Below are 25,471 nucleotides of genomic sequence, written 5' to 3' on the forward strand. Positions count from 1 at the left end.
ACAATTGTTCATTTAGCCTGAGGAAACATTTGACCCAATGGTCTATATTCTTCCTCTTCACCCCAGAAAGGAAGGGAGTGGTGAGTCATATTGAATCTAATAAATTTAGGATTAAGCAACACAGACTTCCTCAGTATTTGAGTGTTAAATGAACAAGATCCTATAACCTTGAAATCCTGCATTTATTGCCAGAGATCCCGAACTGGGTGGAGTTGTCAGTTTCTCTCACGAGAAGACTACATAGATAAAGAAAAAAGAAAAAAAAGAAAAAAATGCTTCCCACATCCTTTAAAGAACATTTTATGAAAGACAGAAATTCATGGGGCTAAAAAGAAAATCAGCTTTGGAGAAGCTTAAATTCCAATGTATTCCAATCTAAAGAGGAAAATTCCTCAGCAGAGAAATGTTACGACTAAAAATAGATCCAGATCAAAATACAATCACCTTTCCCTGCCATCTCAGGATATTCAGCATATATTCTTGCCCTACCCACTTTTCTTTTTCCTTCAGGAAATAGCAGTTTTATCAATAGGGCTATTCTCAGGTTTCTTTAGTGTAGTCAGATCTCCAGTGTGTTCTCTACAAAGCTGTCTAAGTAAAAACGTTTCTCTTTAAGCCTTTCAGCATCCTTTCTACTTCTGCCTTCCCCCTAAATTCAGCATTTCTCCTCTGATCTCTAAAATTCCAGGCTTTTTATGCTAAGTTACTATCAGAACATCATTTCTATGAAGTGCCTTCAAAGCTTCTTCCCATAACTTCCAGAAATACTACAGCTTTTTGTCCAAGGCAAGACACTGATTCTCCCTTAGATTTAACATTGGGAAAATTAGCTCATCTTAACTTGGCATCAGCTGACTTCCAATATGTTTTCTGAGGCTTGAGATCATGTGAAAACATTCTGGTTATAAAGATAACTCATAATTCACCTCTACCAACACAAAAATACCAATGATTCTCTACTGTGTACATTTAGTCTTTAAAGCTAATCTTTCAAAGCATATGAAGAAAAAATATTAGTCAAACCTAAAAGCGCTACAAAAGACTGCTTCAAAATTGCAGGTGTAGATTATGTTATTATTGTGCTGACTTAGATATCATTATGCTATCCATGCTAACCATTATCTCCTTGCAAATGCAAGTCCAAATCAGAAAGAACACAAACAAATCAAATTCTCTTGCTTTTCTGTGATGGAATGTTATAGATCATTCTGTTCATTAGGTCTTAGAACATTATCTATATCAATAATAAAACAGATGATATCACATAGGGAAACATAAATTAGAAACAAATTAAACTTATTATGTCATGGGGGCTGTGTTCTTGCCAAGACAGGTTGTGGAGTAGGAGTGTGGCAATTATACACGGTTGTATTTCTGTCATATCCATACTTTTAAATTACATTTTCTTCTTATTTGGCCAGCTTTCAATAGTGGATGCTTTATATAATCCATCACTGTGACATTTGTGATTTATAGTTATGGAGTAAATTCATACTTTGAATAAGAAGGAGTCCTTTTACATTTTCAAAAGCTTTGCTGTGATCTTTTTTTCTACTGACCTGTAAAAAAGTTAGTGTTATAAATATCTAGTACATTTCAAGAAAAGCAATGTCACGATAGAATAAACTTCCTGATAAAAAGTTGAGAGTATCATTCTGAGCACGATTGATACTACTTTTACAATTGTTTCGTAGCTTCCTTCAAGTTATTCAGAATTTCTCCTTCTTCAAGTTTCAAAGAATGTTTAAAATGAAGCACCATGTCACACATATTTGGTACTTGTTTCAATCAAGTATATATATTTAATGTAAAAAACCTCGGAAGGTCTTAACTGAATACAACATCTATTATTGACTCTAAATAATAGACAAATATGACAAGAGAAAATATTTCCTCAAGGTAAGATCCCCATAAATTAAGGAATAAAGCAAAAAGTTATGTGTGTAATATAAAACAGATAACACTTTTATAACAATACTGTTTTATAAAATTAATTCGATTAATTGAAGTCAAGTATATGTATATCAAAAATAATGTTAAAAGGTATATGTGAAACTTCTCAATTGTTAGAGTCATAGTTGAGATGTCTCATGCCATCTGTACTAGTCTGTTCTCAAGCTGCTATGAAGAAATACCCCAGACTGGGTAATTTATAAAGAAAAACTGGTTTAATTGACTCACAGTTCTGTATGTCTGGGGAGGCCTCAGGAAACTTACAATCATGGTGGAACCCACCTCTTCACAGGGCAGCAGGATGAAAAATGAGTGCAAACAGGGGAAATGCCAGATGTTTATAAAACCATCAGACCTCTTGACAACTCACTCACTATCAGGAGAATAGCATGGGGGAAACCGCCCTCATGATTCAATTATCTCCCACCAGATCCCTCACAGGACATGCGGGGATTATGGGAACTACAATTCAAGGTGAGGTTTGGGTGGCAACACAGTCAAACCATATCACCATTTGTATTTCCAAGCCTTTGAATGTGCCTTCTGTTTTTCTTGGAAGCTGTTCAAATCACATCCTCTCTCTTGCTATTATGAAATTTTAAATAATTTACCAGAATATATATATAATTATCTGCATACAGATACTATCTGCATACAGATACAGATATATATAATTAATCATTGATCATACTGGCCACTCAGTGTGACATTTTATCTAAAATTCAATTTTCATAGATTCAAGAAAATTTCACTTTGGCTTTTCATCTACAACAAATTAATGTTAATCATCTGTGAGACTTTTCTCAAGGTTTTCTCCAGATGAAAGTTCTTAATCACTTGCCCAAGGAGCATCACCCTGGTAAAGGTGTGCAGAGAATTTGCATCAGAACTTGCACATATACTTCAAGAGGGAAATTTACAAATATCATCATGGAATATTGTTCTCAATTTCAGGTACTATTCAGTGGGTATAAGCAATGAAGAAATGCTTTCCATTTATGCATTATCTTCCTTAAATAGTTTCTCTCCCACAAATTGTTAGTTCTCTGCTGATGACTTTAAAATACACAACCACAACCCCATCATCGCTCCCAAGTGTTCCAGTTTAGAATTTGCCATCACTTGCTAGGTATTGTCAGTTTTTCCTCCAATCATCTGATCTCATTGATTTTAATGACTTCAATGAAATTATCTAGTCATGAGGCTCAACATTTCTGAATCACTTTTGGTTTTTCTTCCTTACTCTTCTCTCCCCTATTTATATAATCCATCACTCTAAATCTGTTTAATCCCCACCTCACACAACATCCAGCTAAATTTAAAGCCTTATAGAGTCTATCAAGTAAATTTTCTATTCTCCCTTTTTGAATATTTATTCTTATTGCCTATCATATTACTACTTCTCCAAATTACTGTAAAGAGTTCATAAATTATCTTTTGCTACACCCACTCTCCCAACAGCGTCTCCCACATGATGCTGCCTATTTCATTTTCCCGACAATCACAATTAAATTAGGTCAATTTCATGATTAAAATACTCCAATACCAACATACGCTTCATTGAATAAACTTTAAACTTTCTCCAGTGCTCAAAGTTCAATTTCATCTCCAAATTCTTCTAAATTCTTTTAAACTTTTGGTTTTATTTATACTATGGCACTGGTCTTTTGGCAGTTATTTTGTGTAGTTATTTTGTTCCTTAAAAACACTAGAAGCCCTAGAAGATAAGAATAATGTCAAAATCATTTCTGTATTTCAACACCACCTCTTATACATAAGTCTAATAAAGTTTTAACTCACAATATTTTAAACTAGTGATTTTTGTTTGCCTTGGTTTATCTACTTTCGATATAAATCAGGATTTATTACCATCTTATTAATAATTTAGAGAAGTGAAGTGCTATTTAGAGACCTAATTGTGATAATGTTTTGCAGTCATAAGGGGTTCCTTTTGTAATCTCCGTATTTCACATGTATCGCGGGGATCCCTAAGAATTACTTTTCAGGATGTAACATGCATTCAAGGATTCTTGTTAAAATACAGTTATTTTTGTTTAGAAGTCACAGAGTATATCTGGGATTCTGCATTTCAAACAAATTTCAGATTTTGCTGATACTACTGCAGTTTGAACCACACCTGGAGTAGAAAGGTTTAAAATAAATACAGTGTGCGCCTGTTATTCTCAGCTTGCCTGCATTAAAGAGCTGAATTATTTCATTCTTCCTCACACTAGAATGTCTCTCAAACCTTTACCTCATGGTGTGTGTTAATTTATGCAAGGTGGCCAAAGTATTTTTTTTTTCTTTTACAATTCTAAATTGGTCACATTTGTACATCTTTATCTAGCTTATTCCTTAATTTCTAGAAGTGATCAATGAAATGTTTAGTTTAAACCAATGATATATAAGATTTTTCCCTTCAGAAGTGAAGTACATTAATTTAACACAAAGAAGAAGTACAGTACATTAGAAGTGAAGTACATTAATTTAACACACATTTACTTGGGGGAAAAAAAAGGTGTCAAGATGAGTATCCATTGTAGACTTCCATTTCAAATATCTTTGCTGTTATCTGTGGTAGCAAAAATTCTACCCAAGATGCTAAATTACAATTATATTCTTAAACATCTTAAATTTTCTTTATATATTCAATTAATTATAAACATGTATGGTCTGTCTTTGAAATCTGTCACAACCTCCATTTTGTGGTTTGTAACATCTGAGGAACTTTCCCATTTATTATTTAATTTGATCCCCAAGAAGAACTTAATTTCCAGATGAGAAAACCTAGACTCAGAAAGACAATTTACGATTCTAGTGGTGCATAGACAGTTCATGTCACAGAAAGAGCTCAAACCTATCTTTATCTTCTGATTCTAAGCCCCATCACCCATTACAGCTATATTTTATATTTTAATGTTTAGCATTACTTAGATAAACAAGATTCTTTTTCAAAAGTTCTCTACTTATATTTCCACTGAATATTCCAACAGACAGGTTCACTTCTATTGCTTCTTCCACTTCACCACTCCATCGGGATTACTGAAGTATTTATCTTAATTTCCAAACTGTGTCTGGCTCACTGTGGCTTTAGTCAAATAAACCCCTTTATGACCATCTTTGTAAGTAAAAAGGACTTTCGTTCTACTTTATGCCTCTTTTGAATTAGTAGGATTAAAGCAGTATGTTTAAAGGATTCTTACAAAAATGCAAACTGTATATTACTAGTTCTTAAGAAATCAGAGAATTGTTTGTCAAATCTTCTGTTTAAAAAAGACCTAATGACATTATTTTTTAAACTGCCATTGAATTTATATTTATACACATGTATGGAAAAATCTCACTGTGAAAATTCCTTTAATAAGGCTCAAGAAATTAGCGCCAAATTTAGGGAAGTTGAATTGTGAAATGAGCAGTTGCACATAAAAACTTTTGCTCTTCAATAGTTTATAGAATAGTAAACCAGTTGCTTACAAGATCTATTCAAAAAGAGTTTTCCACCAAAAGGTAGTTGACTGGATTTTATCGCAATAAAAATTGCCTTTAGACAAACTATGCCCTTTTTAAAGTTATTTCCACATTTATGCAAAGACAAAGACACAACCTAAGTGCCTCAAGGCTGAGCTCTCTTTTACCCTGCTAGGAGTACATAGATGATCACTGTAGCCCTTAGTGATTTTTATCTATCTTCGTAATTCCAGGAAGGCTTCTTGTGTGTTTGCATGGCAATACTGCATCATATATTACCTTATATTATTGTGGCACTCCACCACTCTGTAAAGTTCCATAGACCAGTAATGTTTAGAACAATGTTCCATATACAGTGTTAAATGGATTTCAATTATTATCGTATAAAGAGATTGCATACAGGTAAGCTGTATTAATAATACAAACGCTATTTTACTAAAAAACAGTGGATTTAGATCTGAACATCAGTTTTTAAAAAAAATTATCTACTTATGTGACCCTAGCATTATTATTTAATCTGTCTGTATTTTTGTTTCCAAATCTTTACATATTAATCTCCTAAACATATATAGTGCCTACAGCCTGTATCATTATATCGTACTTAAGCATTCCTCCTTGAAAACTTGTTTATGTTTAACCTAGCTTCCTTTCTAGACAATAGTTGCAACTGATAATGAACTTTATTATGCAAAATAAGCCACTTTTATTAATACATGTTCTAAATGTACCCTGTTTTAGGGAAAATAATCTCATCAATACTTTCTTCAATAAGGTGTAGATTATGTCTCCTGAATCATCAATTATTATTCTTCTAGATTATTTCAATTAAAATACAAATATGTTATTTCTTGCATTAAAATAAGTCTCATGATCGCTTTGCTCCTCCAGCTAATGCCTATGTCACAATTATCAAAAATTTCCTTGAGAGAATTATCTATAGTCAGTGTCTCCAGTCCCATGCTCTCAAGAATCCATCCTAATCGGGCTTTGGCTGGCACACTCAGACACTGCTTTTATCAAAGTCAACAGTGAGCTCTGTTAAATTTAATGTTACTTTTTAGTTGTCATCTCTCTAGACGTATTACCTGACTTTGACACCACTGATTATCTCTTTCCTTTTACTTTTTTCATTTAATGCCTTCTGTATTATAACTCCTAATTTTTCTCCTATATACCTGGGCATTCCTCTTCAGTTCACTTTGCAGTTAATTCTTCCTTTATCCCATCTCCTGACTTGGTAGTACACCAGAAGCCAATCTTTTGAATTCTGCTTCATCCCTTAATTATTTCACAGTCTTGTAGATTTAAAAATTTCTATATATTAATGGCCAAATTCATATCTCCAATTGAAATCTCCGTGAATTTCAGGGTTATATATGTACTCAAATGCCTTCTTGGCATCTCACTTAGGTGTCTAATAGCCTTCTCAAACAAAATATATCCACTTGATCTTCTCCACAAAACTATTTCTTCCACAGTATTTACCACTTTAATTAATGGTACCTCCACCTGTAGACCACATCAAAACAAAACAAAACCACAAAAGCCATGGAGTCATCTTTGACTTCTCTCTCACTTTATATTCAGCTCATCAGCAAATCTTGTTGGCTCTATCTATGTGTATCCACTCCTATCACTTTGTGCCACAGACCATTAATTCTCACATGAATTGTTACAATAGCCTCAAATTTGGCTCCCTATTTCTTGATCTCTTTCTTTCTGTGTATTCTCAACATGCAAATTACAATGATTCTATTATTCTGAGAGTCAAATCATGTCAGACTGTGCTCAGAATTCTTCAGTGGATTCCCATAATACTCAGACTAAATGCCAGCAGTAGAAGATCTAATCCCTCCTCCCTCCTGTTAACTCTCTATTTAGTCAATTTTCTTCTTTCTTCCATCCCGCTATTTGTTTAGCCATACCATCTTCTTTAGGATCCTTATACATGCCAGACACACTTTCACTCCAGGGCCTTTGCACTTGATGTTCTTTCTGCAAAAATATTCCTGATATCTACATGACTAGCTTAAGCATCTGTGAAAATATTCTCTCAGGAAGTGCTTTCCTGACCACAGTATTTGATGACTGCACTCCCACCACTACTGAGCTCCCTGTCTTGATTCATTTTTCTCCATAGTGCTGGTCACTTTCTGTCTTGGTAAATAATTCACTGCTATATCATACTGAATCCAGATAAAATACATATTATTAGATGTATCAATACAAATCAAACAAATTAGATGAGTTAAATGACATCTCTACTTGACACACATGCTAAATTTCACAGCTAAATAATTTGTAAATTACAGAAAAATATATAGCCTTACTTATTCATTTTTTAGAAAATTCTGATAAAACAAAGAACAATTCTAGAAGATACAGTAATCCCTAGTTATAAGATAGGCAGATAAAATTTCAAAAGGGAATTTTGAAGTTTTTCTTGTCAATGAATATACATCTAATAAATGTTGGAGGTGCACAACATAATTACTACTATCAGAAGTTATTGAAAATAGCTTGATGCTAAAGAAATAATGGTAAAACCTTGTTATTTTTTATATCTTAATATTTTTCCTCTTGAAAATGTAATGTTTTCCTCAAGGGCATGGTGAGTTGACAGTAACATGGACCTTGAACTAGATAAATGTAAGCACACAACGTGGTTGGGCTATTTAATAGCTTTTTGCTTCTGGGCAAGAGACTCCTGTTCTAAGCCTGTATCTTATCTATAAAGTAGGTATGAAAACAATGGGTATAAAAACAGTGTTGTGAGGCTTATACATGATAAAGTCTGAATAGGGTACCTGGGCCCAGTCATTCTCTGGCTTTATAGTCTTGATAGCACTTAGCACTATCTGAAATGATATTCACCTGTTTGTTTGCTTGTTCACTGTTTGTCTCCCTAAGTGAAAAATAAGCTCCAATGAGACAGTGACTTTTATCTAAAACAATGCCTAGTAAATAGTGATTCCATATTACGTATTTGTAGAATGGATGAATACATGGTAAATATTAAATGAGTTACTTTTCTTGCTGAAGACTTACACCTATCTCATCTTCTAGAGTTTTCCAAACAAATAACGTTACAGACACCAGTGATTCTTGAGTATAAATATCTCCAACACATTCAAAGTCTATAGTGATGATGGTGAGATAGAAAATACTTATACTATTGTGCAATTTAAGAAGATCGTCTCTCAAATATTATTTTTATAATTGCGGCATGAACTGTAGAAGTCACTATGAGAAGCCCAATTTATAAGACAATATTTATAGTAATAATCATATAATACAAAACCTGGAAATATAGAACATTCTGACCTCCATGATTCCTTACTTATTATTCAAGAAAAAAGTTTAGTAGTCATAAATATGCAAGAATTCACAACATGGACCAAAGGGAAATTTCTTTGCACAACAATGGAACCAAACTACCAAGCTCCTGTGGATTCAGAAGGTCTCAGTTAAGTCTTTATTAAAGAGCATTCTTTGGATAAAATGGTTGCTACAACTCTCTTGTTGTTTAAGAAATACTTTAAGAAATCCCTCAGTAGGCCGGGCGTGTTGGTTCACACCTGCAATCCCAGTACTTTGGGAGGCCAAGGTGGGCAGATCACGAGGTCAAGAGAATGAGACCATCCTGGCCAACATGGTAAAACCTCATCTCTAATAAAAATACAAAAATTAACTGGGCGTTGTGGCATGTGCCTGTAGTCCCATCTACTCGGGAGGCTGAGGCAGGAGAATCGCTTGAACCCGGGAGGCGGAGGCTGCAGTGAGCCGAGATCGGGCCACTGCACTCCAGCTTGGCGAAAGAGTGAGATTCCATCAAGAAAGGAAAGAAAGAAAGAAAGAAGAAAGAAAGAAAGAAAGAAAGAAAGAAAGAAAGAAAGAAAGAAAGAAAGAAAGAAAGAAAGAAGGAAAGAAGGAAAGAAGGAAAGAAGGAAAGAAGGAAAGAAGGAAAGAAGGAAAGAAGGAAAGAAGGAAAGAAGGAAAGAAGGAAAGAAGGAAAGAAGGAAAGAGAAAGAAAGAAAAGAAATCCCTTAATATTACCTTGCAGCTCGTCCAAGTAGCTAACTCTACTACCATAGACACTGCCTGCATCTTTGGTTTACACTGAGAAGATATGAATTATGTAAAGCAAAGAAAACAAAGCTAATTTTATGTCCATAAAAGTTAATTATTTTTAAAACTAAAATTAGTATTTTTTTTTTATTTTGGCTGATTATTTTTAACCTCACGTTCTACCAGTGTATTAGTTTCCAAGAATAACCTTTCAGACTCTCAATACTGTCTAAGCAAAGGATAGTCCCAGCTGATCTCAAGTCAATAAGTTGTCATGAGAGAAAAAATGAAAATGTCAAGAAATGTTGTGGTTCTTACCTCAGAAGCAGGAATCTGGTATGTAAGCAGTTTGCCCCACCAGAACACAAAATTAACGGTAATTTTTGTGTCACAGCTTTTTAAAATCCAGGAAAAGACAGCTTTTAAAAGGTGGTATGTCAGGATTTCAGCTACTTTCTTTCTCAAGTGCTTGATTTTACAGAGGCGGATAGGAAAACTTGAAATTTTTGGAAGTGAATGGGAAATATACACTTCACAGTGCTGAACAATTGTGATATTCAAAATGAATACTCTGCATTCATTAAAATGGTTCAGCATTCCTTAAAATGGTGTGTTGTGAGCAGCAAAGGATTAGCAGTAGTTCTCTTAAGAAAGGTGACTACTCTATTATTAGCATACAGTCAAGAAATGACTCACTAACAGTAGCCCTGGGGAGCTGGGAGGGAAGTATGGGTGTGTGCTGAGGGTGTGTTGGAAGATATCTAGGATTTCTATCCTGCATTCAGTCTCTGCTTCTGATTACCAGCATTTGACATGTAGACAACCTAAAACATCTGAAAAAATTATGAATTTGAAATGAATACTGAATATAAGAAGCATCAAAAGAGTACAGCTTTTTGCATTTACTCCAAGAAAAACATATCAATTATCCTTATATATAAGAATAAGGTGCTGAGAGGAATGAAAATTTAGAGAAAGATAAATAAAACAAGATTTTTAATCCTTATAGAGTTGGCTCTAAGGCCAAAAACATACATTAATACAAGCTGTTATTTTCAGACGACAATTTATACATTTGATTTAATATTAAGACTCACTTTTCTATGAAATTTTGATTATGAAGACAATTTATCACAATCAACTTTTAAAAAATAAGTTTAGCAAATGGCATAAAATCCCACAAAAATCAAATAATCTTTTTGGCTACCCAGTGATCTTAAAGAGTACATGTAATCTTCTTCAACTTCATTTAATGTTGACAATTGAAAATCACATAATCAGTTTTAGTCAAATATCAGCATGATGCTTCTGTAAATTTATTCACTATGACAGGTAAGTGCCTCAGGAAGGAAATACTTATGTCTACAGTGAGAGAGACTTGGCTAGAATCCTAGCTCTAAGTAGCCTGGGGTTGACCCAGGAGTTGAGCCATGAATTAAATTAGTGACCCTGGCAAATTTCTCAATCTCTCAGTACCTCAGTATCCTCATACATAGGAAGGGGATGATAATACGCATCTCACAGCGAGGTAATGAGATAATTCACACACAGTCCTTATGCCAATGTTTTGTTCATTATGACTCTTTAGTGAATATTATCAATTATTAAAATATATTTGCAAGTGTGATGTTTGCATTACCCATGTTTGTCAATGCAGTGCTTTTGCGATATTCACTGTATTAAAGAAACCAGAGTTTCCCTTTTTATGTCTTCAATTCCTTTAGTTCAAACTTTCCATATCCTTTCTTTATTCCTTGGATTTTAATGTTTGTTTTCTATTCATTTTCTTTTTAAGGCAATATTATATATAGGCAAATGGACAGACCTTACATGTGCAATTTAATAAGTTGTGACAAATCTCTACACTTAGGTATTCAACATCCCTGTCAAGACAGAAAACACATCTATACTCCCAGAAAATTTCCTCTCATGCCCCTCTCAGTCAGTCCTCTCTGTCCCCCAACAACAAGGGCAACTGTTATCATATTTTTAAACCATTGATTAGTTTTGCCTGTTCTAGAACTTCAAATGAATGTAAGTGCATGTATAATAGTATAAGAAACTGCCAAAACAATTTCCACCTTAACTCTTACATTAGCAATGTTTGCAAGCTCAAATTGTTCCACAGATTCACAAATATTTGATATAGTCAATGTTTCATGTTTTTAGCTATTCCAACAGATATATAAGAGTATTTCATTGTAATATTAATTTGTATTTACCCAATGACTCATGAGGGCCAGTATTTTTAAGTGTTTATTGGCCATGTATATGTTTGTGAAGTGTCTGAATAAGTACTTTACCCTATATAAACTTGTTTTTTATTATCAATTTATTTCAGAGATATATATATATAAGAATTTATATATGTGTGTATATATACACATATATATATATATATGTATCAACAATACCTCCCATGCCACAGCTCCTTACATATGTGACTTTGACACTACTATGATTGAGAAGTACAGTCTTTGTGCTCTCCTTTTAAAATTGAGTGAAGCTTTCTCATGGTTCAACCAATAGAATACTCTGGAACCAATGCCATGTAACTTCTAAAGCTAGGTATAAAAAGGCAATGAAACTTCCTCTTTGTTTGTTTAAATGTATGCACTTGAGGCCCTGAGCAAGCCCAAACTACCCAAGTGAAAAGACTCCCTCGGAGGAACCTGAGGATACATCAAGGAAGAGATGCCAGCCAGACCCTTACTGTTATAACTCTAGCCGTTGTCTGATTACAATTCCATTAAAGAGTACAAACCAGAACCACTCAGCTAAGCCTTTCCAAATTCTTGACCCAGAGAAACTGAGGGATATAGTAATTGTTGTTTTATTAAGGGAATGAGTTTTATGATGGCTTGTTATACAGCAGTAGTTATCCAAATTACATTTTGGTTTTAGAAATGGGCACTGCCATAACAAAACATAAAACCTGTGGCTTTAAAGATTATCTTTTGGCCAGGTAAGGTGGCTCACTCCTATAACCCCAGCATTTTGGGAGGCTGAAGCAGGCGGATTGCTTGAGCCCAGGAGACAAGCCTGGGCAACATGGTGAAACTCTGTCTCTACGAAAAATACAAAAATTAGCCATGCATGATGGATCATGCTTGTAGTCCAGAGGCTGAGGTGGGAGGATTACTTGAGCTTAGGAAGTCAAGGCTACAGTGAGCCAAGATCTTGCCACTGTACTCCAGTGTGGGAGACAAAGCAAGAGTATCTATCTGTCTATCTCTCTCTACATATAGGAGACAGAGCAAGAGTATCTATCTCTCTCTCTATATATATAGTATATCGAGAGATAGATACTATATATAGAGATACATATAGATACTATATATAGAGATAGATATAAATATATATAGATATAAAGATATATGTATTTTTATAGATAGATACAGATGTAAAGAGATATATATATATATATTTATTTAAACAATAGAGCTTCAAAGAATTTAAAGATATCCCATTATAGTCACACAAAGAGCATAAGGAATACAAAATAACTTTCTAGATATGGCTTTGGTTTAATGGAATATGTTATAAATTGACATGTAAAAATCTCAAGGTTCTTTATATTGGATGATCCCTATTTCTCTATCTTCTGGTTTACTGAATGTTGTTCTGCTATCTCCAATCTGTAATTCATGCAGTAAGTTTTTAATTTCAGATACAATTTTCATTACTAGAGTTTTCATTTAGTTTTGTTAATACATTTCACTTCTCTGTTGAGATTCCATATCTGCTTATTCCTTTTGATAGCATTTTCTTTTAAATTCTTGAACATATTCATAATAGCTATTTTAAAATCTTTGCTAATGTGAACATCTGCATCACTTCAATTTACCTTCCATTAACTACATGTTTCCCTTGTTATCATTAAATTTTCCTGTTTCTTTGTAGGTCTAGTAATTTTTTTTATTGTATCTGGACATTATGGATATTAAATTGTTGAGAATATGGTTGATTTGGGTTTTCTTATTTTAAAAATTGTTGAGATTTTTTTTTTTTTTCTCGCGGATATTGAGTTTACTGGAAGATCAGTTCAATCCTTTTGAGACTTATTGTCACATTTTTTAAGGCAGGACTAAAGTATCCCTTACAGTAGGAATAGAATAGCTGAGCTCTTATAATGTGACCCTTGTAAATTTGTTTAAGTTCCTCATAGATGCTTTATATTAGATCTTTGTCAGATTCATAATATGTAACAGTTTTCTCTGATTCTGTAGGTTGTCTGTTGACTCAAGCCTGCTTACTCACTGTCAACTGTTGATAGTTTATTTTGCTATTCAGATGCTCTTTAGTTTAATGAGATCCCATTTGTCAATTTTTGCTTTTGTTGCAATTGCTTTTGGCATCTTCATCATGAACTCTTTGCCTATGCCTATGTGCTGAATGGTATTGCTTAGGTTGTCTTTCAGGGTTTTTATAGTTTTAAATAAACAACACCATTAAAAAGTGGGCAAAGGACATGAACAGACGCTTTTCAAGAGAACACATACATGCGGGGAACAATCATGTGGAAAAAAAAAAAACAAAACTCAACACCAGTGATCATTCTAGAAATACAAATCAAAACCACAACAAGATACCATCTCACACTAGTCACTCAGAATGGCTATTATATAAAAAGTCAAAAATAACAGATGCTGGCAAGGTTGTGGAGAAAACTGAATGCTTATACACTGTTGGTGGGAGTGTAAATTAGTTTAACCATTGTGGAAGACAGTGTGACAACTTCTCGAAGATCTAAAGACAGAAATACCATTAGAAACTGCAATCCCATTACTGGGTATATACCCCCAAAATATACATCTTTCTATTATAAAGACACATGCATTTGTATGTTCATTGCAGCACTATTCACATTAGCAAAGACATAGAATCAACCTAAATGCCTATCAATGATAGACTGAATAAAGAAAATGTTGTACGTATATACCCTGGAATACTATGCAGCCATAAAAAAAGAATGAGACCATGTTCTTTAAAGGGACATGGATAGAGTTGGAGGCCATTATCCTTAGCCAACTAATGGAGGAAAAAAAAATACCACATGTTCTCACTTATAAGTGTGAACTAACCAATGACAACATGTGGACACATAGAGGGGAATAACATAGCCTGGGGACTATCAGAGCGTGGAGGTAGGGAGGAGGGAGAGGATCGGGAAAAATAACTAATGGGTACAGGGTTTGATACTTGTTTGATGAAACAATCTGCACAACCAATCTCCATGACACAACTTGCCTATGTAACAAACCTGGGCATGTGCCCTTGAACTTAAAATAAAAATTAAAAAATAAAATGACCCTTGCAGCATGTCAACTGAGTGCCCCAGGTTTTGGTGAAGTTTTAAAATTCTGGGTGGACAGAACTGCTATGTCATTCGGCACTCCTTGACCTCCAATATTTCATCTCAATATCTCGGCTCAGCACACAAATTCCCCGTTTGTCCCAAACCCTTTCCGAGTTGCGCCATTAAGTGTGTTTTTTTGTTTTTTTGTTTGTTTGTTTGTTTGTTTGTTTTCTTTTTTAGAGACAGAGTCTCTAAAAGTGATGCAATCCTAGCTCACTGCAGTCAAACCCCTGGGCTCAAGCAATCTTCTCGCTTCAGCCTCTTGAATAGCTAGGATTATAGGCATGTACCACTGGTAGTTTCTTTCTTTCATCTTTGCTGCCTATTGCTCAATGTCTAAAAATAGTTGCTTCATATAGTTTATCTAGATGAATAGTTGTTTATGGAAGAAGGCATAATTCAGTACTATTTATACTGGCATGGTTAAAAGCCTTGACTTTGTTTTTTATTTATGGCCTAAACCTTGCCATAACTGTTAATGTTCACTTGAAACTAAGATAATTTTAGGGGAATGACAGAAAATTGAATATATCTATGATTAAGAAATGGAAGACAATCAAATACAGGTTTTAGTTATTGATTATGGCCGGGCAAGATGGCTCAAGCCTGTAATCCCAGCACTTCGGGAGGCCGAGGTGGGCGGATCACTTGAGGTCAGGAGTTCGAGACCAGCCTGGCCAACATGGTGAAACTCCATCTCTATTAAAAATACAAAAATTAATCAAGCGTGGTGGTGGGCACCTGTAATCCCAGCTACTCAGGAGGCTGAGGTGGGAGAGTCGCTTGAACCCGGAAGACGGAGGTTTCAGTGAGCCGAGATCATGCCCTGCCCTCCAGCCTGGGCAACAGAATGAGACATCATCTCAAAAAGAAAAAAAAAAGGTTTTAATTATTGATTAAATAAGACATCAATAAATTATATTTCATAATGTGATCAATGTTTCCAGATAAAAACATCCTAGATTACCAAAAAATAGACTTCCAATGCAAATGAGTTTGATACATATAAAAATGTAAGAACTCAAAAATATATAAATTGTTTAACTCTTTAATACATGACATATATTCTGTACAAATACCAACATATAAGATTTGTAATGGATATAATGTGCTAATTCAACTTACTCTTAGATTTAACATCCAACATGCTTTTATTAGTATTTTGTTTGTCTATAAAATGTCATCTTAAAGAGATCAGAGGATATCAAATTGCCAGCATAATTTTTGCCTACCACTTTGAGAATAAAGAAGTTTTATTCTCCCTACATCCCTTTTATTTCTTGAGGTATTAATGAACCCCAGAGTACATCAAAAAGGGAAACCAAAGTAAAAACTATTTGGGCATGAAACTGGACACAGACACACACAAAGATGACCAACCGTAATTCATATAAACTTTGCTGTTATATCAAACATTTAAAAACTAGCTTAGCAGATTTCATTTTTTAGCAAAGTTGTTTCATCTTTTTTGTATTTTAAACCTTTCACATTGTCTTTTTCTATTACCAAATACATATGTAGTTGAGAACTTGAAGCTATCCTGCTGTCTTAAGTTCTTTTTGAAGATATCTTACTGTGTTTTTTTTAAAAAATCCCCTCTGACTAGGAATAAACTAGCAATAGTTATGTGAAATTAGTTAACATTTTTCTATTTTTAAGGATTGATTTGTTTTAACACCAAACCGTTTACCACTTGCAGATCAAACTGATTATTATAAATACTGGGCTGAAAAGCATACTTGAATAGCTTTAGCATATTTTTCCTCATAAAAATGAGTGATTGGGCTTCGTGTTCTATAATTCTATTTTATGAATTGATGCCAACATAATAAACATTTCACAGAAGCCAATATGCTTTTCTAAAAAGAAAAAATATAGCAGTCAAAAAAGACATTTAAAAATCTTAATAAACAATTTAGAAAATATGTATATATTTACCTTTGTAGGTTAGCTTGAGTCTTGGAATATTTTGTTTTGAAGTGCCAATGACTGGAAGAAACAACATGGCCATGCTTAGCATCATCAAAGCAGGAAAAAGGTGAAAATCTTGGCTTCTGGCCTTAAGTCTCTCATCTTTATTAGCATTCATGATGAAAACAATGTTATCTTTCCAACAGTGTTAATTTAAATCTGAGAAAGAGTAAAAAAAAACAAAAAACAAAAAAAAAGCTATTAAGGTATCAGCAAACTGACACAGGAACAGAAAACCAAACACCCCATCATCTCACTCAGAAGTGGGAGTTGAACAATGAGAACACTTGGACAGAGGGAAGGGAACATCACACACCAGGGCCTGTTGGGGGCTGGGAGGCTGGGAGAGGGAGAGCGTTAAGGGAAATACCTAATGTAGATGACAGGTTAATGGTTGCAGCAAACCACCATGGCACGTGTATACCTATGTAAGAAACCTGCATGTTTTGCACATGTATCCCAGAACTTAAAGTATCAAAAAAAAAAAACAAAACAAAAACTATTAAGATAGCAGTTGGCAGGTTTTCCTCAATTTACTAAATTATAATTTATTGAATGTGTATAGATTTTTTAAAATAATTTCTCCATAGCTCTTATTTTACCCTTACAGAAACGAATCGGAACTGAGGAATAAAATTAAGGACTGGCTTTCTCCAGATGTAGAAATAAAAGCACCACTAGAATTTAAACTATTTTGATATTTAACATTTTTTCCTTGACTAAAGTTGTTTCTGTGTTTTGTTTAAGCAAATATCTCAAGAACCAACTTTTTTTGAAACTTGAATTATTTGATCAGATGAGACCACTTTCACTGATAGAAGCCCATACTTGCCCCACGTCATCCCCAAATAAAAAGGTCCACCAACTAAAACAGACAAAAGCTGTCATTTTGAGACAAGTTATCCTGTTTCTGAGTTTAGAGACATTTAAAAATTCCACTTAAATGTGAGAAACTAAATTTAATTAGGTCAGGGCCCCAGTATAGGTGTTATGCCTGGAACAATGCAATCTTACCTGAAACCTATATTATTCCACACAGGGAAGTAATGAATAGAAAAACAAATTATAAAATATAAGCGTTTATAAGAAAGGGGGTGGTTATTAACTGGGTTGCCATAAAATAGGCTAACTTTGTTGTTTTCTGTGAGATGTAGAGTAAATCAAAACACGTATTCTAAACTAAGCCTGGTAATAAAAATTATAAATCATATTTATTGAGCATTTATATGTACCCAATACTTTTTGAAAAGTGCTTTACATAGATTAAATGATTTAATTTAAAAACAACCATTAAGGGTGGGTAATTATTTATCTCACTTCACCAATGAAACAAAATTGAGGTACAGAGTTAAATAGTTCTTCCAGGGGTACACGGCAAGTAAGAGATGGATCAAATCAACGCATGATCAGGACTTTAGCTGGAGTCTGCTTTCTTCGCACCTAAGTCTTCGGGTGCTTTGCATTATGGTAGAAACCAGTGATCTTCAGCTCCTGCTAGAGTCTTCAACTTCTCTTCTATGTTAATTAACTTACTGCCATCTTACTAGGAAATAGGCCACAGAACCCATAATTTCCTTGATGATACATTGCATGGTGATAGCTTTGATCATAATAAAAAAGTATTAGACTTTAAGTCATGTTCTAATTAGTTAACATTCAGAATCAATATTTTATGCCTATATGGTTTAGTTTTAAGAGAAGGCCTAATAAGGGATGAATTTTCCTTAAGTGAGATCAGCTCTTCAGTGTATTAAAATGTCTCCCAGATTTTGAATACCAAGTTTTCAGTTACCTTAAATCTCAGCAGCTAAGTCAAGTCTTTGAAGTAAAATAAAATCAAATTTTGATGTGTATTATGTTTATACATGATAAATAATTAAGGATAGACTTCAATTTTATGCTGAATTTCTTCATGAAATGAAAAGTGAGTGCTTAATAAGTTGTTTCTTCAATCACTTTCATTACATTCAAAGATACCTACAAGAAATACTAAATTATTCTTCGTATATAATCTGTCAACATTTAATTCTTCTTTTAGAAGGTTACTCCATATGCAGATAATCAAGTTGATTTAGATACTCTTTCAATCATATTGTGTTAAATATAACAAACGTTGCATATTTTAGTCACATTTAATTGACATTTCCTGAACGTTTCCCCTAATTAGATAAAATGTGAGAGACAATAGGAATGTCTTTCTGATGAAAAACACCTACACCATCAGCAGCCCTTTATGAAAATTTTAGTTTTAAATATTTCAGTTATGCTAATTTTAATATAGAACACTAATAAAGCCTCTTTTAAAAAAAGACATGAAGTCCTAAAAATTATATTATTTAAAGGCCAGTAGGAACACATTAATGCTATTGCCACAAAACAGTTACTTTAACTGATCTACAGAAAAAAAAATATCAGATTAGATTTGAATATGAGTTTTGAATCATTCAATCTCAATGCATTCTTACAACTTGTTAGTTTTAAAAGTTAGTTTTAACTTGTTAGAATACCAGTATTCTTTGACTTATAGATTCTTCTTAAAAACTTGCTGCTTTTGGCCGGGCGCGGTGGCTCAAGCCTGTAATCCCAGCACTTTGGGAGGCCGAGGCGGGCGGATCACAAGGTCAGGAGATCGAGACCACAGTGAAACCCCGTCTCTACTAAAAATACAAAAAATTAGCCGGGCGCGGTGGCGGGCGCCTGTAGTCCCAGCTACTCAGGAGGCTGAGGCAGGAGAATGGCGGGAACCCGGGAGGCGGAGCTTGCAGTGAGCCGAGATCGCGCCACTGCACTCCAGCCTGGGCGACAGAGCGAGACTCCGTCTCAAAAAAAAAAAAAAAAAAAAAAAAAAAAATTGCTGCTTTTACACAAATTCCAATACAAGTTTTAAATATTTACATATTTATACGTTAATAAATATATATTTATATAACTTATGATGGTATTTGAATATATCTAACATATTCACTTATATATATTCTTAGCCATTGGCATCATATCTAATCGCTATTTATAAGGTGAGGAAATGAATAAGATTTTTTTCTGAAGGGAATGGTTAATTATAAACAATAAAGTACCATAAAATAAATTCAAAATGGAGACATTTGTGACACGCTATGCAAAATAACTCAAAGGAGTATCATATAGGCTTAAACAAGACAAGTATACTTTCATGGAGGACAGAGAAAAGAGACTGGGAAAGCAAACAGAGACAATTCCAGAAAACAGTGAAACCTTGTTAAGGACTCCTGAACACGGAGGCAGTCTGCATGATAGACTGGGTTATATGGCTGTGAGAAGGAAGAGAATGTGGCATAATTCAGGGGCATAGAACAGAAGCACACCAAAGAGAATCTTTGGCTAATTCCTAAATTTGGCTCATGCATGTTCTTGTACCTAATATATTATGACTCGAAACAATACATATGATCACTCCATACTGCCTTTTGGTATTGATCAAGTGTGCTGTTCCACCCACATTCATCAGTGCTTCTCCAATCCCATTACCCTGTTCCTTCCATTATTTCTTGTATTCACATTATTAGCAAAGCACAGATATCTGATTGCAGCAGACTCACAGCCTTGGCATACAAACATGTATTCTCCCTCCTACCCATACCCTCTAAAAAAAGTGAAAGGTAAAAGGAATGTAGAGACTAAATATATTAAATTTCTCATTATACTTAGTTGTTTTCTTTTTTTTTTTTTTTTAGCTTCTGGACATGTGAAATACTTTTTTATGACATGTAACAATGCATGTAATGTGAATGTATGTTTATATACATAGGCAAAAAAGAGGGAATTTTCCATATGTGCATTTTATTAGCAATAATGACCTTAGTGCAGGACATTTCCTGGGAATTAATGACTAGTTGGGGTTAATGGCCCTTGGCTATGCATTGAGATATCCACTCCTCCAACTGGTCATTAATCGCTAAGACATGCCCTGTGCCTCTAATGTCGTAAGTTAAGAAGATTGATGTTTTGGTTTTCAATGAACAGTAGTAACACTGTTCCTTGTAACCCAACTAATTAATATTGTTAAATAAGTTAAAAATCAAAGCCCTGCTTTCCTACTAAGACATTCTGAGAAGTGCCTATGTGTGCTGAACCTGTACTTGGAGGAACAAAATAAAGCAAAAATGGCAATACCTCTGGAACTTAAAATAAAAGCCTTTATATATTTTTCTACTATAAAACAGTCAAGACCTACAATCTGCTGGTCCTGATTCTTTGTTTTTCTTCCCAAAAATCCTATAAATTCAATAGTTAATCTTTTAATTGAGATAATTTACGGGTTAGTCTTGCCAACAACCTCCTCCCTACTCTGTTGATATTTTGCTGTCTTCGTATGTGTGTGTGTGTGTGTTATGTGCACGTGTGTGTGTTGTGCATCTGGGATGAATTATGGAGAGAAGTAGGTGTGATTTAACCCAAAGTGGGTGGATTTAGTGAAATGCATAGGTTATACTGCATGCTACTGTCTGTAACAAGCTTGATCTGGAGCCAATTAACTGAATATAATCTATTCCAGATGCTCCCTGATAGAAACAGCACTCTTGGGGATCTTCAGATGTGGAGCCAATAGGGAGTGTTCTGATTATGAGAGACTTTTACACACTGTTCCACTAAATCAGAGATCCAAATGCATAATCTAAACTCAAGAAGACCTTGTGCCATTTCCCTAAGGAACACAAAGAGTCCAGAACTTATTAGATGGATGGTAACTTGTCAAAAAATTTATTTCAGGAGCAAGAGATACAAAATTTTATATGTGAACTTCATTGATTTGTCTTATTTATTCATATGCATTTGTTCCAAAAGTCATTAAGCCAGGATCAGGTACTATTTGTGTGAAAAAATAGCTTCTATGCACAGAACAATAATTAGAATATATAAGTCTTCATGCCTGAAAATCTGGAACACTTAGATGTAGGACTCTTTTTCGTGTGTGTGTGTGTGTGTGTGTGTGTGTGTGTGTAGGTGTGTAGGTTGGGGAAGGGAAGAAAGGAACCCCTGATTTTTTAATTTTATAAAGAGCTCTTTGTTCTTTATAACTAAGTGGTATGTATAAGGTCACCTGAGAATGTTTTTTACCCAATTCAGAAAGCACAAGGAAATATGCCTATCTCAATATTAAAAGCAATATCTGTATTAACTCACTCTGGCCAAATTGCTGCTCCTATTTTGAGCTATTGTTTGATTAGATGGTTTTCCTGTAGGGTGCACATGACTGATCAATTATTGGTAACATTGCTTCATGGCATGGCTGTGGACAGAACAACAAAAAGGGATTATAGAAAAACACTTGAAAGCTAAAGAGGTAACATAGGCAAACAAAGAGAAGCTTTATGTTACAGGGGGCTGTTATACATTCCATTGATCAAATGCAATAATATCAAAGTAGGATTCAAGTGGTATGTGAAAAGGTCCACAGGAGCAGAGCTTGGAATGCTGGAACTTTCACTTGAATTTATCCTATCCTTTTTAAGTTTCCTTCTGTGTATTTTCTAATAGGCATGTAAAATATTCTACTACTTTAGTAAGATAGCAAGTATTTGTTGAAAGACTAATTGTCCATTAATGGACTTCATTGTCTTCAGATGTCATGAATTCTCCATCAATTGATATATTCTAAAGGAGTGTGGAAGGCCATCTGACTCCTCAGAGATCATGAAGAGTCTTATATTTGATTAAATGCTAATCAAATATAGCATTTAATTGGCCTCTTTATGATGGCCAATGATATTTCTCCACACACCAAACAAATTATGATTATCATCAGAATTAGTTGTAGAGCTGAGCTAAGCTATTTGTCAGTAAATATAAATTAAACTACCTACATTTTAATTTTTTAGTGGTTTAAACATTATGTTTGCATTTCTAAAATACACTGAGAGTATATTGTTTTATAATCCTTGTTCAACAAAGCAACACTGTTAACATTTTACTTGGGTTTGCATGCGTTATAGCCATATACTAAAAGCCAAATAAAATTCTGTAAGATCTCACCTCTAACGAATTCAACATACAATAATACAATTGTGAGATTTTAGAATGTATGTGTGTAATCTCTTAGGTTTAATATTGTGAGTTTCTTTTTTTTCTTACCTTAACAGTAACAACAAAATAATGTTTAAGTTGTAAAAAGGTCCCAAAGAAATAAAGTGCCTCCAAGGTCTAAACTGTTGAAGTTGTTAATACGTTTATACAAATTTAATAAAATACTACTGTGAATGACTTTATTGATATTAATTTTCCTCATCCTAAATCTCACATCAATTTGCTGTTCAAAGCAGCAATTGATACTTATCAATTTGAAGGGTCAGAGAAAGTACTAACAACATCATCAGAGTTGGCTTTTCTTCAAATCAGATTAATCGACAGTCCAAAGTTTCAATATTTTCCTTTCAAATTCTTACACTCTTGGGAGCATTTTAACTCATGCAACTTTTCATGACTAAGATAATCTTATAATATGCTTTTGGAGAATTATATAACATTTTGTCAAATTTTAATGTGCACACTCGAAACATAAATTGGTTGTTTTTTAAAACTCAAAAGCATCGACCTCAAATATTCTGATATGTGCCTCTTAGGTACTTCTGCTTTTTTTAATGAAGTGACTTGAAAAAAGCAGAGTAGGAATTATTGAAAATATGAAGGCAAAATTATTATATTTTCTTGGAATAATGAAGTAAGAATTAACTTTTATTTTATTTTATTTTATTTTATTTTTTATTTATTTTTATTTTTTTTTTTATTTTAAGACAGAGTCTCACTCTGTCAACCAGACTGGAAAGCAGTGGAGCGATCTCTGCTCACTGCAAGTTCCATATCCCCGGTTCAAGCAATTCTTCTGCCTCAGCCTCCTGAGTAGCTGGGATTTCAGGCACGTGCCACCGTGCCTGGCTAAATTTTTTATATTTTTTAACAGATATGGGGTTTCACCATGTTGATCAGGCTGGTCTCGAGCTCCTGACCTCATGATCCAGCAGCCTCGGGCTCCCAAAGTGTTGGGATTACAGGCATGAGTCACCACGCTGGGCCAACTATATTTTTATTATTGAGATATGCTTATTTCTAATTTAGTCAAGCCCTTTTATTTTTTAGAAATGTCATTTTTATCAAAACTAAACAATATTTTGGCAAATATCCAAAATTTCTCTTTAATCTTTTCTGAAATTCACATTCAGTTATTCATTTAGCTGTTGAATTACATGTCCATTTAACATTTTCCCAGAATTTATAATATGTATCTAATATTATAAGTATTCTGCCTATGTGAAGAATAAATGGATTCGAATTTTAAAAAATTGATTATTCACAATAAAATGTAGAGAATATTCTGTTTTACAAACCAAGTTAGTGGCTCCATGGTCTCTGTGGCAGCATAAATAATTCTGCACTTGGAAACTTGTTTTTCAAAGCAATACAAGTATTTTTATGATATATGTATATTTCCTTTTTTTTTTTTTTTTTTTTTTTTTTAAGAGATAGATAGGATCTCACTCTGTCACTGAAGCTAGAGTGCAGTGGTATGACCACAGCTCATGGTAGCCTGGACTTCCTGGACTCAAGTGATCCATCTGCTTTGGCTTCCTGAGGAGCTGGTGTTATAGGCATGTGCCATCATGCCCAGCTAATTTTCTATTCTGTTTTTTTTTTGTTTTGTTTTGTTTTGTTTTAGAGATAGGGTCTCACTATTTTGACCAGGTTGGTCTGCTCTTGAACTCCTGGCCTCAAGTGATCATCCTGCTTCAACCTCCCAAAGTATTGACATTACAGGTGTGAGCCACTGTCACTGTGCCTCACCTACTTTATTATATTTTAAAATATTATCATGGTGTTTGTTTTAGCAGCACTTATTCTAAGGTAAGAACAATACAGAGATGCACGAAGAGAAGAGCACAACACCTAGATAGGAAAGACAGACAAATGTGTAAAACAGAATTTCTTTTCATTTATTGACGTGTGGTAGTCGTGTTTCCCACAGTCTTCATGTGTATATTTTAATTTTCCAATTAAAAATATTTACTGAAAAATTGGTCATGCCAAAGGAGGAAAAATTGATTTTTTAAAAATTATTTAATACATGTCTTATCAGACTGTGAGATGGGGATTTCATCTTATCATGAAAACAACATACAGAGGTTATAGTTGCCAATATGTAAAACTATATAAGCCTGCTTATACAAAACCACTTATGTATAGGAAATAGCATTTCGATAAGTTCCTACACTGAGACTAAATTATAACATGGGGTTATACATACTTAGTTTAGAATCTTAAGGTTGTAACTATTGGAAACCAGTAAATAATTATGAAGTAATTAAATTACATTTTTGAGATGTATGCTGTAGGACAATTATACGTATTCTTCATAAAAATCCTAACCCTTTTACATAAACAGATAAAGAAATGCCATCAAATCTACCAGCAATGCCCATATTTAATAGCAAACTTTTAATCTAAAAAAACTGCACATAGCAGGAAAACTATGACCTTGAGTTTCATACTCACATATATTCTTCAGGAACACATAAACTGTTGAGATCAAAACACTTATAATGAGTTAAATGAATCCTATATAGCCTTATTTTATCTTTTTTTTTTTTTTAACAAAAGATGTGCTAAACACATTAACACTATTTG

General features: G+C 33.9%; 1 protein-coding gene across 3 annotated transcripts in view; it reads right to left on the reverse strand.

The window, feature by feature from the left end:
* LOC105475424 (semaphorin 3D) overlaps positions 1-25,471 on the reverse strand; it is a 195,646-nt gene that overhangs the window by 113,639 nt on the left and 56,536 nt on the right. For 2 of the 3 annotated variants that reach the window (XM_011730635.3, XM_011730637.3), the window contains one exon: positions 16,787-16,978. In XM_011730635.3, coding sequence (XP_011728937.2) covers positions 16,787-16,937 — 151 coding nt within the window. In that variant the 5' untranslated portion in view covers positions 16,938-16,978. Of the gene's footprint in view, positions 1-16,786; positions 16,979-21,979; positions 22,086-25,471 lie in introns of all 3 variants that reach the window. The other variant, XM_011730636.3, reaches the window with a different exon arrangement.

This window comes from Macaca nemestrina, chromosome 4 (assembly GCF_043159975.1).
Source record: "Macaca nemestrina isolate mMacNem1 chromosome 4, mMacNem.hap1, whole genome shotgun sequence".
NCBI lineage: Eukaryota > Metazoa > Chordata > Mammalia > Primates > Cercopithecidae > Macaca > Macaca nemestrina.